The 18,892-nt window shown below is 44.4% G+C and overlaps 3 protein-coding genes across 5 annotated transcripts in view; 2 read left to right on the top strand and 1 right to left on the bottom strand.

Annotated features, from left to right (window-relative positions):
• The window catches only part of LOC118371541 (tryptophan--tRNA ligase, mitochondrial-like), a 71,956-nt gene extending 64,118 nt beyond the window's left edge, over positions 1-7,838 (bottom strand). Inside the window, exon 1 of the mRNA XM_052493424.1 lies at positions 6,996-7,838. The gene's annotated coding sequence lies outside the window, so the exon portion shown is untranslated. The remainder of the gene's footprint in view (positions 1-6,995) is intronic.
• LOC118371542 (kelch-like protein 9) lies at positions 5-14,836 on the top strand. 3 transcript variants are annotated; one of them, XM_035757014.2, is made up of 10 exons: positions 52-141; positions 758-811; positions 910-984; positions 1,292-1,610; positions 2,251-2,383; positions 8,946-9,142; positions 9,489-10,311; positions 10,435-10,548; positions 12,984-13,192; positions 13,656-14,836. In XM_035757014.2, the coding sequence occupies exons 3-10, from the start codon at positions 935-937 to the stop codon at positions 13,941-13,943; spliced, it is 2,133 nt and encodes a 710-aa protein (XP_035612907.1). In that variant the 5' UTR covers positions 52-141; positions 758-811; positions 910-934; the 3' UTR covers positions 13,944-14,836. The 3 variants fall into 3 exon arrangements, with proteins under 3 accessions (XP_035612906.1, XP_035612908.1, XP_035612907.1); XM_035757013.2 differs by lacking the exon at positions 910-984 and having other exon boundaries at positions 5-141; positions 732-811; XM_035757015.2 differs by lacking the exon at positions 910-984 and having other exon boundaries at positions 47-141.
• A 1,802-nt stretch (positions 14,837-16,638) lies between these two features.
• hsd3b1 (hydroxy-delta-5-steroid dehydrogenase, 3 beta- and steroid delta-isomerase 1) lies at positions 16,639-18,264 on the top strand. The gene is made up of 3 exons (XM_035757025.2): positions 16,639-16,913; positions 17,028-17,192; positions 17,341-18,264. The coding sequence occupies exons 1-3, from the start codon at positions 16,763-16,765 to the stop codon at positions 18,147-18,149; spliced, it is 1,125 nt and encodes a 374-aa protein (XP_035612918.1). The 5' UTR covers positions 16,639-16,762; the 3' UTR covers positions 18,150-18,264.
• The last annotated feature ends 628 nt before the right edge of the window (positions 18,265-18,892 follow it).

Genomic DNA, 18,892 nt, shown 5'->3' on the forward strand with positions numbered 1-18,892 from the left:
TTCCACTCTGCATCCAGCTGCTGCAGGAAGACATTTAGTGATCTGTAAAGCATTAAACAGATTGCTGTATGTTGGTTATGTGTGTATGCCGGAAGAAGGCTGACCGGTTAGGGAGAACCTGTGGAAAATAGTCACTTCAAGGTAGGTTCCTTCCTTTCCTTGCATGTTTGTTAATGCAGGTGTAAAGTGTGTACATTTGATATGGAGCACAAAGTCTTGCACAGAAACATCCATGATCCAAAAATAGAATATAAACAAATTATGAATATGTAGTGAGGTGTAAGTTCAGAGGTTACTGTTAGATGTAAAAAAAAATATATATATATATATTATTGTAATCCACTAGAAACATCAGAAAATGTGTTGAAGTATTGAAGTTACACCATAGCAACATACTGCAAGATAAATGTTGTGTGAAGTTACGGGAATGTCTTCACATTTACAGCGTACACGTACATGTGTACACTAACACAGAGACAGTATGGTAACGATATGATCAAGAAAGTCCCACATTGCAAACATGCACCGCTAGCCCTGGGCCTGTTCTGATGAAGTGAGTCATACTATACAGCATTGAGTACCAGACAACCTATGTATGAAACAAAGACATACTCAACTGTTTCATTTCCCAAAATGTAACTTGTTCAGAGTGAAGAGGTTCTGAAAGAGAGAATAGAAAAAGTATATTGTACTGACAGACTAAACATCAATTTAATCCTACCCTGTTTTAGTTTTGTCTCATGTCTCTGTTTCTAAGGAACCTTTCACAGAGGGGCAGCAGGACATCCAGCAAGACACCAACTGAGATGGGGTAGGCTGATCCAAATATGTGTCATTTTAGGTTTAAGTATTTTGTCAGGGACACGACTTTCATACCACATTCTGAAATTGTATTTTTGTCCCCCCCAGTCTTATAACTGGAATGTGATACAAAATGAGACAACGGTGTGCTTTAGGGCCATGCAGATGCCTCCGAGTGGTCGGGTAGGCTGTTTGGAATGTTTCTCCAATAGGATAAAAAAAATGTATTATAATTATGCCCCCACACTTCTAAAACCAAAGTTGCGCCCCTGATTTTTGTATATGAATCAATGTGCGAATTCAAAAGACGAGCCACTGTAAACCTTAATGTAAATGGACAAAAATCCAGTATATGCTCTTTTCAGCACTGAAGATATGAGTTTGTGAAAAACAATGTCATAGACAGATTAATGTGATAAAGGGTGGAGCTAACTTATACTGTAGCTGAGGATGATACAGCAGTTCTCAGACCCCTGTCGTTGTGTTCCAGGGGCAGTGGAGAGGAGAAGGAGAGTGTGCAGGGGAGGTTTCACAGGAGACTGTCTCGTCTGGGGAGCAGAGGCTCTATTAGAGAACCACCCAGACCTCCACCCCAACCTGTCCAACCCTCAGCCACATCTCCGCCCCTAGCCCCGGCCCCAGCTCCAGCCCCGGCCACAGTTGACAGTCCCACTCCCCCAGCAGCGAAACCTCCAACCGCTACAGCCCCAGCCCCTAAACCCACTGATATAAGCTTGAAGCCAAGCCTCCCTCCAAGGCCTCTAACCAGGTGGTTCAGCAGCAATGAGCATGGCACCACAGTCCTACAGGTATAACCCAACCAGCCCTCATACACCAGGCAGAGATATTAAAGGTGTAATAGGGTTATCCCACATAACAAATACTACATTTTACTATAGAATACTATAGTACTTACTATAGAATTCTATAGTGTCCTGTAGTAAACTGTAGTATACTGTAAAATACTATACTATACACTGTAGCATCCCTGGATCATGTAGTGCTTATAAATATCATTTTGTGGTATTCTGTAGAATATTGTCCTACACACTGTCGTATCCCTCGATTGTGTAGTGCTTACTGTAGAATTGTGTTGTATACTGTAGAATACTATACTACACACTGTACTGATACGCACATGTTTGATATGCATATACCCCACCCATTCCCCTCCCCAATATCCATATCCCAATAAATACACTACAGTAAATACCACAGTATACTACAGTCATATCCACAAAAACACTGCAGTAAATATAAATAAGTATAAAAATATTACAGTATACTAAAGTGTTTTTTTCGTAGAATTATTTAGCTGTGAGGGTTGCCAAGATGAAAAAGAATCCTGGGACGATTATTTCAGTAATCTATCTGAATGGTTGCTAACATCATTTAACATGGAGCGGATCGAGACGATTGATGGAAGTTGAATCTTATTCTTCCTTCCAGGGGTTTGAGGTGTTCCGTGGTGATGAGACTCTGTGTGATGTCATCCTGGTGCCTGGGGACAGCAGTGACACCTTCCCCGTGCACAGAGTCATTATGGCCTCTGCCAGCAACTACTTCAAAGCCATGTTCACTGGTTAGTCTGTGATAAATTACATTCAAAGAGGGCTTTCAATTTATGCAATATGTCAATATATTTTTCTATGTCAAATGATTTCACTGGTGATTGTTTTAAAATGAGACTGTAAGTCGCTTTGGATAAAAGCGTCTGCTAAATGGCATATATTATATTATTATATATTATTAGAAAAAAAGAAGGAACCCGCACACTGCTCTTGATAGTATCACTGCTCTTTAATAAGCTTTACAAAGGTGCTTTTACACCTGCATTGTTTGCTGTTTGGGGTTTTAGGCTGGGTTTCTGTACAGCACTTTGAGATATCAGCTGATGTACGAAGGGCTATATAAATAAATTTGATTTGATTTGATTTGATATTGGCCTCACGGCCTTCTCAGAGATTTTGTGATTTTTTTTTTAATTAGCACCCTCAACCTAGCCCCACCCACATCCGTTCCACGCATCGAATGGGGTTGGAGTTGAAGGAAAACAAACAAGTGCTACCAAATATAACAATATGCATTTCATAAATATTAAAATAAAGTGTGTACATAAAACACGTCTGTAAAACCACTATGTGGACATCGACATACCAAGCAAGTTTTCAGAAATCATTGGGTACAGCGCAAGAAAAATATCAGAGTAATCTGAAAGCAGCACAACAAGGCTCCACGAAGGAAAAGATGTAGGAGATGCAAGTGGTCAAAGAGGGGACCAGGAACACAGGCCGTGGACACGGAGCTACAGCAGGACTCAGTAATTAACCTCTCCAAAAAAGTCTGACTCGCAAATCTCAAGGGCCGCGGTTTTTGTGGCACAAGGGGTAACGATGCTTCGAGGGTGGTTGTTGTCGGTGTGTGCAGAGGGTCCCTGGTTTGAACCCAGTCTTATCTAAGGGCCTCTCTTTTGTACCTACATGTGCAGACAAACCATTTGATACGAAAGTAGATCTGTTTATATTCTTTTGCAAGAAGTCAACTTAAGCACGTGTTTTCTCAAAACACTGTTTCGTGCCTAGAAACTCAACAAAGAACTGGTACCCATTTTAAGCCCAAAAACAAATTCTGTCCTATGGTTAACAACTCCTCAATTAATACCTCCTCAATTATAGTCGAACAAGATGCCATGTCAGTGTAACAGTTTAGCTTCCGTCCCTCTCCTCGCCCCATACCTGGGCTCGAACCAGGGACCCTCTGCACACACCGACAACAGCCACCCTCGAAGCATCGTTACCCATTGCACCACAAAAGCCTCAGCCCTTGCAGAGCAAGGGGAACAACTACTTCAAGATCTCAGAGCGAGTGACGTCACCGATTGAAACGCTATTAGTGCGCACCCTGCTAACTAGCTAGCCATTTCACATCGGTTACACTCACCCCCCTTTTGACCTCCCTCTTTTCGGCAGCAACCAGTGATCCGGGTCACGGCACCAATGTAACAGTTTAGCTTCCGTCCCTCTCCTCGCCCCGAACCAGGGACCCTCTGCACACACCGACAACAGCCACCCTTGAAGTATCATTACCCATCGCGCCACAAAAGCCAAGGCCCTTGCAGAGCAAGGGGAACAACTATTTCAAGGTCTCAGAGCGAGTGACATCACCAATTGAAACGCTATTAGCGAGCACCCCACTAACTAGCTAGCCATTTCACATCGGTTACATCAGTACATACGAGAAAAACAAACTACATTCAGAAGAACCTCACTAGAACAGAAGAACAGGCACTTAATGAACTAATGAAAGATTCATCTTTGGTTATTAAACCTGCAGACAAGGGGGGTGCTGTTGTTGTTTTAGACTGTGAAAAATACAAAGAAGAGATTCAGGGACAACTCAGTAATGAATGTTTCTATAGAAAACGGAGTGTTGATCCCACACAGGTGTTCCAAAGGGATATATGCTCTAATCTGGAGCCCTATTAAACAACCTTATCTCAAAACCTGAATATGAATATCCTTGCTGCAAATGTGCCATACATCCATGCCTGTACATTTTGTCAAAATTACACAAACCTAAAACACAACAAGGCTATTATCCAGGCAAACCAGTGGTTGCAGGAATAGGCTCAATGCTAGAGCCATTGTCGAACTTCATAGACTCTTCTATTAAAATGAATGTGCAAGCATTGCCATCATATGTGAAAGACTGTAGACTTCATAAACAAGATTTCACTAATAACGGGTTTAACAGAAGACTGTATTTTGGTCACATTAGATTACCATTTCAGGTCTGATGATGAACACCATCTCCAAACAAATGGAACATAGATGGACTCCACATTCGGTCCGAGCTATGCTAACCTTTATGTACCCAGGTAAAAAATTGTGCAGGTCTTATTTTCACTATTTGACCCTTAATTAGCTTTGAAAAGCTAATAAACATGTGGAAATGTGAGCAGCATTTTGTATTCCTAGTTGAATTAGAGAATGTAAACAAAGTACAAACTTTTTATATTTGAATATCAATAGCTCCTTGGTCATGTGACCTACTGACTTCAAACAAGGATCAGAATGTCCACTGACTACCCTTCTATATTGCACACCCTTGAGTTTGTCCATTTTCATCTCACAAGTTTTTACATTAATGTTTTTATCTTTCTAATTTCAATAGCTCCTTGGTCATGTGACCCACTGACTTCAAACAAGATTCAGAATGTACACTCAGTCGGCATACACATTGCATACCCTTTTGTTGTCAATTTTCATCTCACGCGATTTTACATGAATTTGCCTGCTCTGCCCCCATGAAGGATAGTGTCACTCACACACCTATTCACTAGGGACTTCTCCCTGGGGACTTCCTGACCTCCAGCAGGCCCCCAATGACCTGGTGACCTCTGACTCCAGGCCTCGAGGCCTACACACCTGCCTGCCCTCTCCTTGGGCCTGAGAGTGTATAGCTTTCTCCCTGGAACTACAGCCCTTCAGGCCTCCACACCTACTCTCCCTACCCGGTCAAACACCCTTCTCCCTTGGCCTTAGCATATAGCTTACTCCCTAGAATTACTAAAACGTCTATAGGCCCGCTGTCAGGAACCACGTGCACCTGGTAACCCGTAACAGGCTCTGTGCTCCTGGTGACCCACCCTCCAAAATTCATGGCTCCTGGTGACCCCGCTCCAACATCCATGGCCATGGCCTGAGTGGAATCCTTATCCTGGAGTTACAGATATTTTTTGCCAACTTCCCTTACCTACATTGTTATAATATGTCAGAGGCTGTTACCCTTGGAGACCTGCTGCGGATATGGGTACTGCCCGGCCTGAGATTTGCACCTTCGCCCCAGATTTTCAAGGGCCAGGGAAAGCTCACCAGATGCCGCAGAAACCGCAACGCTTTCCAGGGCTTGGGCCCCTCTCTCGGGCGAACCCATTCCAGGGCGCCCTGCCCTTCACAAAGAAAAGAGAACTCTCCCCGGGGCTCCCGCCAGCTTCTCCGGGATCAGTCGTGTTACCATACTGGATGCCTCGCGGCCCCCATCTCAACCTGTACGTGGACATTCTGAAAGTAATTTGAGGTCAGTAGGTCACATGACCAAGGAGCTATTGAAATTAGAAACATTGAAAAACATTTTAAAAATGTATGTAGCATTGAGAGAGATGAAAATTGACGAACTAAAGGGTGTGCAATGTGTAGGCCCAGTGAGTGGACATTCTGAACCTTGTTTGAAGTCAGTAGGTCACATGACCAAGGAGCTATTGAAATTCAAAAAAATTAATCATTTAAAATAGTGTGAGTTGTAAATCGACCCAAAAGTGTGTGTCATATGTGTCTATGCCATCGGGTTAGATAGAACCAGTTTCGAAAGTTTTAGGAGTAATGGTTAAAGAGCTATTAAAATTTGAAAACTGAGATATGTCACCATGTTGACGGTCCCTAACTGCGGTTGGTAAGGAAAACTACAGGCGACTATCCGTTGAATATCCAACCAGAGTCTGTGTTTACCTCGGTCCTTTATGTGGGTCTTTTTGAAGAACGTTTTGTTAATAATGAAAACGAACATCTATTTTTGAATAAAGTCCTGAAGTGGTATCGATATATTGACGACATTGTTTTGCATATGGGGAGGAACGGGAAAAGAGCTGTCAGACTTTATGGTATTACTCAATAACATTGACCCCAATCGCAAATTCACTATTGAATGTGGATTGAGAAATCAAATGGAACCCTGTTTACAGATCTGTATAGAAAAGAAACATACATAAATACTATTACAGAAGGACAGCTTCCATCCTGAGCCATTAAAAAGAGGACTTCCAAGAAGCCCGTTTTTCAGACTGCTCCGTATATGCCACTCCACACAGGACTATCTAGGAAAAGCAGCGGAGATGCGCAATAGGTTTCTAACACTGAACCCAAACCGGCTGCGCGCGTGCGTTATCGTGCGCCATCGTGCATAAATTTATTTTGCCTCCCCCACACCAAACGCGATCACGACGCAGGTTAAAATATCAAAATAAATTCTGAACCAGACATTCATTTGGGGACAGATCGAAAAGCATTAAACATGTATGGTAATTTAGCTGGCTAGTTAGCTTGCACTTGCTAGCTAACGTTAATTTGTCCTATCTAGCTAGCTTGCTGTTGCTAGCTAATTTGTCCTGGGAAATAAACATTGAGTTGTTATTTTACCTGAAATGAACAAGGACCTCTACTCCGACAATTAATCCACACATAAAACGGCCAACCGAATTGTTTCTAGTCATCTCTCCTCCTTCCAGGCTTTTTCATCGTTTAATCGCATCTAAACTTTCATTGTATTACCACGACTACTGGCAAAACAGTTTGTCTTTCAACCACCCACATGGGTATAACCAATGAGGAGATGGCACGCAGGTACCTGCTTCTATAAACCAATGGGATGGGAGAGGCAGGACTTGCAGCAAGATCTGCGTCAGAAATAGGAATGAGTTCAATTTTAGCCCTTGGCGTCGCAAACGCTCGTTGGCACGCTCGAGCAGTGTGGGTGCAATAATTGAATAACATGGATTTCTAAATTTATTTTGCAACTCTCGCGCACACAACGTGTCCGGTTTGGTCAGCATGTTAGAAGAGGCTATTCTCCACAATGTGTGGATGAAGCTCTTAATTTGCCATTGGGGAAAACAGAGATGAACTGCTACAAAAAAGACCAACTAGAGCTAAAGAACACTCTGTAATGTTCACAACCACATATACTGTACTTTGAACTCGTGAAACGTGGGAGATGCTGTCAAGAAACACTGGCATGTTTTATTATCGGACCCAGCTTTGCCGACTGAATTTAAGAATCCACTACTTGTTGTATATAAGAGAGGTCACAATTTACACAATAAATTGGTCCATGCCAACTGAACTGCCAGCCACAAAAGAAAATCAGACAGGCTCTTTTACGCCCTCTTCCGAATGGCAGCTATAAATGCAGAGGTTGCGCACAGTGCAACAATATGATGAAGTGTGAATATTTCTGCCACCCACATACAGAAAAACGTGCTCCACCACCCATGTTATCGACATTATTAAATGTCCATGTGGGCTGTGCCATGTAGGTAAAACCTCTTGTTCTCTCAAAGAGAGAATCATTGAACATAAAAGCTCAATTAGGAGAAACGACAGGGATTATCCAGTCACAGTACATTTTAATGACCTAAAACATGACCTTTCTACCTTTTAGATTTTGTGGCATAGAGAAAGTTTAGATCAGGGGAGGTGATAGTAATAATACTCTGAGTAAAAGAGAATGTTTTTGGATTTTCACCCTCCAGACATTATTTCCTAAAGGTCTTAATGATGAAATGCCAATGTATGTTATGTTATAAATTTAAACATGAATTATGCCCCTATTTCAGATTACGCTGACGTTTTTCTTGCGCTGTACCCAATGATTTATGAAAACTTGCTTGGTAGGTCGATATCCTCATTGTGGTTTTACAGATGTGTTTTATGTTCACACTTTATTAGAATATTTATGAAATGCATATTGTTATATTTGGTAGCACTTATTTGTTTTCCTTCGACTTCAACATCATTCGACTCGTGGAACGAATGTGGGTGGGGCTAGGTCTACATAAGGGTGCTAATTTAAAAAACTCACCAAAACTCTGAGGTAGACCGTGAGGCTGATACATATAGCTTATTAAAGAGCCGTATTACTATCAAGAGCCTTGTGCAGGTTCCTTCTTTTTTTCTCATTTTATTCAACTGTTACCATGCACCTGCAAAAAAGATAGCTCAGATGTGCGAGTGCCTTTTGAATTACTGGTGATTGTTTTACAATGTGTGGTGGAGAGGATTTGTCGAGGGCAAATGCTCCCAAAGGATCAATGATCCTAAGTATGTAAGATTGTTTCACAGATGAGTTCAGGGCTGAGCTAATAAAGTCTCTCTCTTACTGTACTTGCACTCATCACGTCCACTCAGACCAATCACCATAAAGGGGAAATGTGGTAAGAAACAAATTCCAGACAAGGACACTGACACCTTGACTTAAAACGTCCTCTTTTTACATCTCACTATGTTAAAATATACTTGCACTCTTACACCATTAACTGTAACAGCATCCACCCTCTATATCTCTCCCTTTTCCTCGCTCCCTCTCTCTAGGGGGTATGAGAGAACAGGATATGAGGCACATTAAGCTCCATGGGGTGAGTAAAACAGGTCTGAAGAACATCATAGAGTTCATCTACACATCCCGGCTGAGTCTGAGCATGACCAACCTGCAGGACACTCTGGAGGCTGCCAACTTCCTCCAGGTCCTCCCCGTCCTAGGCTTCTGCAACAAGCTGCTCAGCACTGAGGTTAGTGAATCCGGATACCTACTGGTACTGAAACATAAAAAATAAAAAAACATTTTTCATTTAACTAGGCAAGTCAGCTAAGAACAAATTCTTATTTACAATTGACGGCCTACCGGTGAACAGTGGGTTAACTGCCTTGTTTAAGGGCAGAACAAGAGATTTTTAGCTTGTCAGCTCGGGGATTCGATCCAGCAATCTTTCGGGTACTGGCCCAACGCGCCGCCCCACAAACAACAGGCAGGTGGATGGGTGGATTGAAGAGACAGTGGAAAGTTTGGCAGATGTAAAAACAGGAGACCCTTCACAAGTTCATCCAGTCTTGTCTGTTTACCTGTTTGTGTGGCAGATCACCATTGATAACTGTATGGAGGTGGAGCGCATCGCCGGGGACCTGCTCCTGGAGGATGTACAGGCCCACATTGGGAAGTTTGTATGTCAGAACCTGTCAGCATTGCTACAGTCTGGCCACTACCTGCAGCTCTCTCAGCCCAGTCTGGCTAAAGCCCTGGCCAGCGACAGCCTCAAGGGCTTCTCTGAGATGGAGCTGTACCGCATCGCCCGCACCTGGCTGGACCACGACCCCCCCACCCGCCGCTCCGCCGCCTACTCCCTGATGAGCCAGGTCCGCTTCCCCCTCATGACCCCCACTGAGCTGCTCGAGATCTCCCAGGAGGATGAGGGGCACGATGATGGCGGAGCGGCCATGATGCGCTCGGACACGGCCTGCGTCAACCTCCTGCTAGAGGCCAGCAACTACCAGATGATGCCCTTCCTCCAGCCTTCCTTACAGACGGAGCGCACACGCATCCGGTCGGACACCAAACACCTGCTGGCGCTGGGCGGGGTGATGAAGCAGCAGCTGGTGGTGAGCAGGGAGCTGAGACTGTATGATGAGGAGATCGGCCATTGGAGGGCGCTGAGGCCTATGGAGGTTCCCCGCTACCAGCACGGCGTTGCCCTGCTCGGGGGCTTTCTCTACATCGTAGGCGGCCAGAGCACCTACGACACCAAGGGCAAGACGGCGTTGGACAGCGCCTACCTCTACGACCCGCGCTTCGACCGGTGGTTGCAGGTGGCCTCGCTCAATGATAAGAGAACCTTCTTCCACCTGAGCACCCTGAAAGGGAAGCTGTATGCTGTTGGGGGCCGGAACGCCTCAGGAGAGATTGGTGAGTCACTAAGTGTACTGGATAGGTTTTTCCTGCAATCTGTTACACAGAAATATCAATACATTCCAAGGGATTGTGATCTTTAAGGTGCATGTTGAGTGAATTTGTTTTTTACTCCTTTAGACACCATGGAGTGCTACAACCTTAGAAGGAATGAGTGGACATTCGTGTCTCCCATGGTCGACCCCCACTACGGGCATGCTGGGACAGTCCATGGTGACCTGATGTATGTCTCAGGTGAGTTTCTCAGACCACTGGTAGTTAGATTACAAACTTACCAAACTGTTAAAACCTACAATGTGAAGGCCTGAATTGACTGTGATTGTTGCCCTGATAAAATCAGCTCAGACTGCAGAGGTTATGAGTTAATGAATTCAAACAAAGGCTGTGTTGTTGACATGTTTTAATCGACTCTTGTCAATTAACAGCTTTGATAGACTTTAACAAAACATAGTAGTTCTGGAATGTTCTCATTCTCATCTTGGTCGATTTCTATGTCGGTCTCCTAGCAACTATGAGGGCCAGGAAACACAAAGACCTTTGGTTGAAATGGGTCAAAGTATACTTATTTTCCGACGAGGTTAACCACAGCTCTCTGAAGAGCAGTTGTGTAAAAGTCTTGCACACAGACAGACAGAAAACAGCTTATTCTGAACACATGTTTTGAAAGTGCATGTAGAAAATGTATCATTTTTAATCTGCAATCATTTAAACAGTGGTTTAGTAGTTTGAGCCCAAAAAGCAGGTGGATCCCATTGGATGTGTTATGGAACATGTAGAGGAGGGTGTAATGTGCAAAAGAAGTTGGTGGGATGAAATAAATGGAATGTAGTCAAATGTGGTTTCCATATGTTTGATACTGTTCCCTTTATTCCCTTCCAGCCATTACAATGAGCATGTCCTCCTATAGCTCCTCCCACCAGCCTCCTCTGGTAATGGGTTAATGGCATAGACATTGAAACCAGTAGATAGTGATAGCGCTGACGCCATCCATGTATTCCTATGGAAAACTCCCGATTGCGCATAAAGCCGGAAGTATTTGAATTTGAAGCCACCATATTGCTGAATGGAGCAATCAGTGGAGGCTGCTGAGGAGAGGTTGGCTCATAATAATGGCTGGAATGGAGCAAATGGAAACCATGTGTTTGATGTTGTTAATTTGAAAATAAAAGAGAGCCGCACACTCTAGGAGCTCAGATGCAAAAATGTAATTACCAACGGTTCAACAGCCAAGCTGTCTTCATCAGGGTATAATGTTCATCAGGGTATTTGATGTTGTTAATACCTTCCCATTTATTCTGCTCTAGCCATTACCACGAGCCCATCCTCCCCAAATAAGGTGCCATCAACCTCATGTGGGCTGAGTGGCACCAAAAAATTGTAAAGGATCATGGTGAAAGTGGCCCTGGCAAGCAAAGGATCATGGTCAATGTAGTCATTTTCTTCCTGCCTGAGAGAGTCAACCGGGAGTCTCCTCGTAGCCTGCCGGCCTGTGATTGTTCTGTTTCAGCATGTGGTCCTGTGTGACTACAAATGTTGTAGTCAAGAATGGATCACCATTTAATTAAATATCCCGATTTCTAGCGAATTTTAAAATAATTCACAGTGGGGATCGAACTTGATCATAATAAACACATTTTAGAGGCCAAAACGGTTGTCTACATTTTTTTGTGTTTGGCCGTTCTGGCAATCGTAATTTACATAGGCTTTCTAGGGCAGACTAGGGCTTTCGGCACTGCTACATTGCTACACAGTAGCCGACCAGCAGAGCTGTGACTTCTCACTCCAGACCGGAAACTGGGAGCCTGGGTAATGGCCACAGCTCTCTGCAGCTCGCAGCACCAGACCACGTCCTTCCTGTTCAGACCCAAACATTTCTGTTTTTCACATTAATGCTCCTATCCCACTCTACGCTGGTGGTTGACAGTATGTGTAGGAAAGCACCTGACCACCGGCTCACAGTTCAGTTCTCTACACCATCAATCTTTCCTTCTCATGGTCCATCCTTCACATTTACTACCAAAGTTACACTGCCTTCCCCTTGAACTCCATGGATCTGTTAAAGTCAGGGGAAGTGAGCTGGAGTCAACGACCTCGGTGGAACTTCACATGATTATGCATAGTATTGACGTCAGACGGAAGCAGCAAGGACAACGATCGTGTGAAACAGTGTGTCTTCCTAATGTTGTGAGATTTTCTGTTGTTTACAGAACACTGGTGCTGTGAGATTAGAATATCAGGGCCTGCTTAGAAAGTAGGAGAAAAAAATAATGGCTGCAATATTGCCGTTAACATGTATGTATGAGCATATGAGCATATGATGCATGGAATGTTAAGGCCTACTTTTATGAATGTATTCTTATTTTACATTGATGTAGTTCTGTCCTTAAGCTGTTCTTGTCTATTAATGCTCTGCATTATGTCCTGTTTAATGTTTTGTGTGGACCCCAAAAAGAGTAACTGCTGATTTAGCAGTAGCTAATGAGGATCCAAATAAAATCCCAAATACAAACTCTCTCTGACCATGGTATATGGATTGAAATTAAAATGTTTGTTTTGTTAAAACCACAGTATACTCGTTTGTAGACATAAAATTGTATTTTAGTAAACATGTTGTCATAGTATCTACAGTATCTAATAATGAAACCAATGTCAATTCACTGATCCAACAGGCGGAATCACACGGGACACGTTCCAGAAGGAGCTGTTGTGTTATGACCCTGAGACTGACGCATGGAGTCGCCGTGCTGACATGATGGAACTGCGTGGCCTACACTGCATGTGCACAGTGGGCGATCGGCTCTATGTGATGGGAGGGAACCACTTCCGGGGCAGCAGCGACTATGATGACGTACTTAACTGTGAATTCTACAGCCCTGAGGTGAAACAAGGCAAAGGCTCTGATTTTGGTCCCAACAATCTGATAACCAAATTTACCACTTTTTCAAAACCTTACTCTAATCCTAACTGTTACTTAAGTCCTGAGTTTGATGGTCAGGTAGCCTAGTGGTTAGAGCATTGGGCCAGTAAACAAAAGGTTGCTGCATCGAATCCCCAAGCTGACAAGGTAAAAATCTGTCATTCTGCCCCTGAGCAAGGCCGTTAACCCACTTTTACCTGGGTGCCGACGACGTGGATGTCGATTAAGGCAGCCCCCTGCACCCCTCTGATTCAGAGGTTGGGTTAAATGCGGAAGTTGAATGCATTCAGTTGTACAACTGACTAGGTATCCCCCTTTCCCTTAACGTTTTAGGAACTTTCTGGGTTGGGTGAAAATTACAACCAAACAAGGAACCAATGGCATTTGGAGAATTCTCAGACCTGCGTTTTATATCTTCCCCCAGGTGGACCAGTGGACGGTGGTGGCGGCCATGCCACGGGGCCAGAGTGATGTAGGGGTGGCCGTGCTCCAGGGTCAGATCTACGTGGTTGGGGGCTACTCCTGGAACAGCCGCTGCATGGTGGACATCGTGCAGCGCTACGACCCAGAGAAGGACGAGTGGGACCGGGTGTTCAATGTGCTGGAACCCCTGGGCGGCATCCGGGCCTGCACCATGACCGTGCATCTGCCTGAGGGTGCCGTGGACAACGGCAAGATGCAGGAGTGCCCGCTGGACACTGCCAAGAACTGAAAGCTGAGATCAAGAACATATAGATTTAGCTTCTCTGTGTTTGAGATGCTGGAAAGTGTGACTTTTTTGTGGGAGAAGTGGAAAATGTGCAGTAGAATTTCTCGAATAGGTCCCACAAGGGGTTGGAACTGGTTCAGGAAACACAACAGAAAACCGGAAAATAACAAAACATTTCAAAGAACAGAATTGGAACCGGGAATGAAAGTGATCCATACTGTTCCGGAACTGAACTGTTATTTTTTAAGTGCATGGCAGCCGGTTAATAACGTTATTTTACTTGTCCCACAAAAAAATGCAACAAAGTATCTATGGAAAGCCCTCACTCTGTCATTAAGAAACATATTCCAGTGTCTGCCTGCAAGATAAATCTTTGCCTGTGATTTTGAGTGTTTAGGCTATCTGCCCCTCCCCCCTTTGACGTTACAAGCGTGATTCAGAAGACAGGGAGAGATTTTTTAATATATATTTTTTAATTAGAGAAGAATGGATTATCTTGTTCAATGCTAATTAAGGATACTATAAACCCAGTTTCAAGTTTGATTTATTAACTACAAAAAGGAAAGATGTTTTTTATTCTGGTGCCGCTCTGCGCACACAAGTTTGTTATCTAACTAGCTCAAACTTGTTAGCAAGCTAGCTCAAAGGACAGTCAGTTTCTCCATACAAACCACTACTCATAGGTATAATTCTGTGGACCTAATTCAGATAATGCATGTCATAACAAGATGCCCAGATCTTCAAGCCTCCTCCTCAACCCTCTCTCCCCACCCGTAAAATATCAGTTGCATCTTCCGTTATAGTCTACATTTCTGTCCATCACGCATGTAAACAACTTGTTTGCCTGTTCTATCCACACTGATTGGTGAAGTAATTTAATGAGCTAAATGTTTTTTTTTTTTTTAAATGGTTGATTTCACAGGTTAAAAAAGAAACAGGGGCACTGCATTGCAGTGCTAGCTGTGCCACCAGAGACTCTGGGTTCGAGTCCAGGCTCTGTCGCAGCCGGCCGCGACCTGGAGGTCCATGGGGCAATACACAATTGGCCTAGCGTCGTCCGGGCTAGGGAGGGTTTGGCCAGTAGGGATATCCTTGTCTCATCGGGCACTAGAAACTCCTGTGGCGCGCCGGGCGCAGTGCGTGCTAGCCAGGTCGCCAAGTGCACGGTGTTTCCTCTGACACATTGGTGCAGCTGACTTTCGGGTTGGATGCGGCTGTGTTAAGAAGCAGTGCAGCTTGGTTGGGTTGTGTTTTGGAGGATGCATGGCTTTCGACCTTCGTCTCTCCCGAGCCCGTACGGGAGTTGTAGCGATGAGACAAGATCTTAACTACTAACAATTGTATACCACGAAAATTGGAGAGAAAAGGGGGTAATATTAAAAACAAAATAAATAAAAAACAGAAAGGAATGATTTAAACCAGTACTTTTTTGGGGGGGGGTTCAAACCAGTTCAGAACTTTATTTTTCTGGTCAGAACAGTGGAACGGAACAACAACAAAGTGGTTCTCTTCAGAACAATATGATTGGGGAATCATTTTAGTTCAAATCCCTGGGCCTCAGCTATATAGTTTACTGACTGTACATGTAGTTGACTGACTGTACATGTAGTTGACTGACTGTTAGTTTCCACTCCTTGTGTCTATTTTGTTGGAACTATCGTTGTATCTGAGTGACTTCTGCTATGCTCTTTAATGTAGAACACTTATGTTTTTAACTTTTGGCATTGCATTTTCAAACTGTAAATGATAGCTTAAATTATGTTTGATTGATAAAATAGTATTTTGTATTGTATATGAATGACTAGTGTATTTTAAGAAATTAAAATGCATACTATGAATCATCCTTTTCAAGTCAAACCAAACACCACACAATCTAACATGTCATCCCACTAACTAGTCTAGAGGGGTTGATTGAGTTGAAGGGATGTGGGTTGAACATGGAGGTCTTTGCATGTTTCAGCTGTGGCCTTGGCACAGTGACATTATCCTTCATCCTCCAGATAAGACAGCAGAGAGGGAGGCCCTAATACCAGACCAAGGTCTACTAACACGTCTGTTATCACAGGGAGATGGAGAGCTTATGAAACTGGAAACAAACTCAATAGACACCTATACCATCCCATAACAGACATGTCCAGTGTGTTACTCTAGAATCTTGAGCTGTTCAAAATGTCACAAAACCACCTGCAATCACATACATTTGGCAGTTTATGAGAGGATAAAACTACTTCAACATATGCTACTCATGACCAAACTGATCCTAATGCAGATCCGGATTAGGTTTAAAATCTGGACTAAATGACACAGGGTGAATATATAGATGTTTTATAGAGCATGTAGAGAATCCGTGGCCAAGCCTGTCAAAATAAACCAGCCAGAGCCACTAAATCTGATAAACTGACTCTGGTCAGTTTATCACTGTCAACAAACAAAAACAAATTGTTAGTCAGACGTCGCCTTGACATTCAAGTCTTCTGTTTCCATGGCTGGTCTGTGACCTGTAGCATTGGCAGCCGTCCTTGGCAGATACTGGGAAATAAAACATCCCTGTCCTCCCTCCCTCTCTTGCGTATGCCTGCCTGTAGACCTTGCCTCACTTCTCACCCCAGAGTGGCAGTTACCGGCACTTCTAGCACATTCCCTCAGGCTAGAAAAAGGGAGTTTTCAGAGAGGGGAGAGGGGTGTTAAGTTAGTGTCTGCCATGCCCTCGGGATAGCAGAGGAGTTTTAGGACGGGACAAAGTGTGGAGCATTGGTCATTCCCAGTGCTTAGGAAAGGGAGTTTTCTGAAAGGGGTAGTAGTTTCAGATTTTGGACTGGGCCATGTCTCTGCAAGGTGATGTGTGTGTGGTGACAGGAGCCTGTGGGTTCCTGGGAGAGAGGCTGGTACGGCTGCTGCTGGAGGAAGACAAGCTCACAGAGATCCGTATGCTGGACATACATGTCCGACCACAACTCATACAGTGTCTGGAAGGTAAATACTATACCAGCTCTCCTTTTTTTCTCTCTCACTATTAGGGTTAGTGTAAATACTGATATTTTACAACTTTTCTTTGGTTTGTTTCTTCTCTGATTGGTTTGTTGTCAGAGATCAGAGGGGACACGCTGGTAAGCGTATTTGAAGGGGACATTAGTGATAGTGAGCTGCTGAGGAGAGCGTGCAAGGGAGCATCGCTGGTCTTCCACACTGCGTCCCTCATTGACGTCACCGGGAAGGTGTTATACAGTGAGCTTCACAGGGTCAACGTCAAAGGTATGATCAGATTTTACTGAAGCTTTGGGTTGAGATTGGCAGCAGACCTGAGTGAAATAAACATGTCCAATACTTTCAAATACTTGAACTGCTCTTGAAAACGGAATTGACCCTGCTGATATACTCATTCATCTGATATCTTTCTCAGGAACCCAGCTCCTTCTGGAGACGTGCGTCCAGGAGAATGTGGTGTCCTTCATCTACACCAGCAGCATCGAAGTCGCTGGCCCCAACGCCAACGGAGACCCCATCATCAACGGTGATGAGAACACACCCTACACATGCTCCCTAAAGTTCCCCTACAGCAAGACCAAGAAGGAGGCCGAGCAGGTCACCCTGCAAGCCCAGGGTGAGGTGCTCCAGAATGGGGGCCGGCTGGCCACCTGTGCCCTCCGACCCATGTACATCTATGGAGAGGGCTGCCGTTTCCTGCTGGGCCATATGGGAGACGGGATTCGGAACGGGGATATGTTGTACCGGACCTCCCGCCCGGAGGCCCAGGTGAACCCTGTATACGTGGGGAATGCGGCCCTGGCCCACCTCCAGGCTGCCCGTGCCCTGCGAGACCCCCAGCGGAGAGCCGCCATCGGAGGGAACTTCTACTACATCTCAGATGACACGCCGCCTGTCAGCTACTCTGACTTCAACCATGCTGTGTTGTCGCCGCTGGGCTTCAGCATCCAGGAGAAGCCTATCCTGCCCATCCCAGTCCTCTACCTCCTCTGTTTCCTCATGGAGATGCTGCAGATACTGCTCTGCCCCTTCAAGCGCTTCACACCGCCCATAAACCGGCAGCTCCTCACCATGCTGAACACGCCCTTCAGCTTTTCCTATCAGAGGGCTCAGAGGGACATGGGGTACGCTCCACGGTACAGCTGGGAGGAGGCACGCAAGCGGACCATGGATTGGGTGGCTTCCCAGTTACCCAAGGAGAGAGAGAGAATAAAGGTTAAATAATTGCCACACGATCTGCTAATAACACATAACATATAGCTCACCATCCCCAGTCCAAGTGTCTAATCCTCATGACTGCACTCTGTAAAAGTTGATATTAAAGTTGTGTGAAAACCAATCTCTGAACATGTTCTTTCCCGGTCTGTTCTCACTTATGACCACTCAGCCTGACCCATTTGATTTCATCAGAAATAGATGGAGACTGACACTGTATTCTCAATCCCAGACACAATAGGCCTACATGTCCTTGACCTTTTTCTCCAGAGAGGAGGATTCTTTTCTTAAATAAAAGCTGAACTACTACAGTCTGATTAGAGTTGCAGGTCCATCTATATAGTCACATGGATGAGTATAAGGGTAAGTCTGAATCCATTGCTGAAATGAACTCACCATGAGACACAGTGAGAATGTCATCCTCAGACAGCCAGAGTTTAGTATTAAAAGAAACAGGTATTGATCACCAGTGAGGTCATGGATTCAAAACCCCCCATATAGACTAAACACTGGGTCCTAAACAACACACTGACGAACGACTGGAGCAGGAGAGGTATGTGGGTGCGTTTTCATAAGGCTAGTTTACTGTGCCAGCTGAGCTTTGCGAGAAAGCGGGGAAGGAAATTCTCCCAACCCCCCATCTCTGTTACTGTGTAACTAACTATTTCAATGCCAGGCATTGTGAAATAACGCTGTGTTCAACTTCATTCTCTTAAGTAGATTCCTGCCCTTTTGTGGCCACTGTTGACCGG

This window comes from Oncorhynchus keta, chromosome 34, assembly GCF_023373465.1.
Source record: "Oncorhynchus keta strain PuntledgeMale-10-30-2019 chromosome 34, Oket_V2, whole genome shotgun sequence".
NCBI lineage: Eukaryota > Metazoa > Chordata > Actinopteri > Salmoniformes > Salmonidae > Oncorhynchus > Oncorhynchus keta.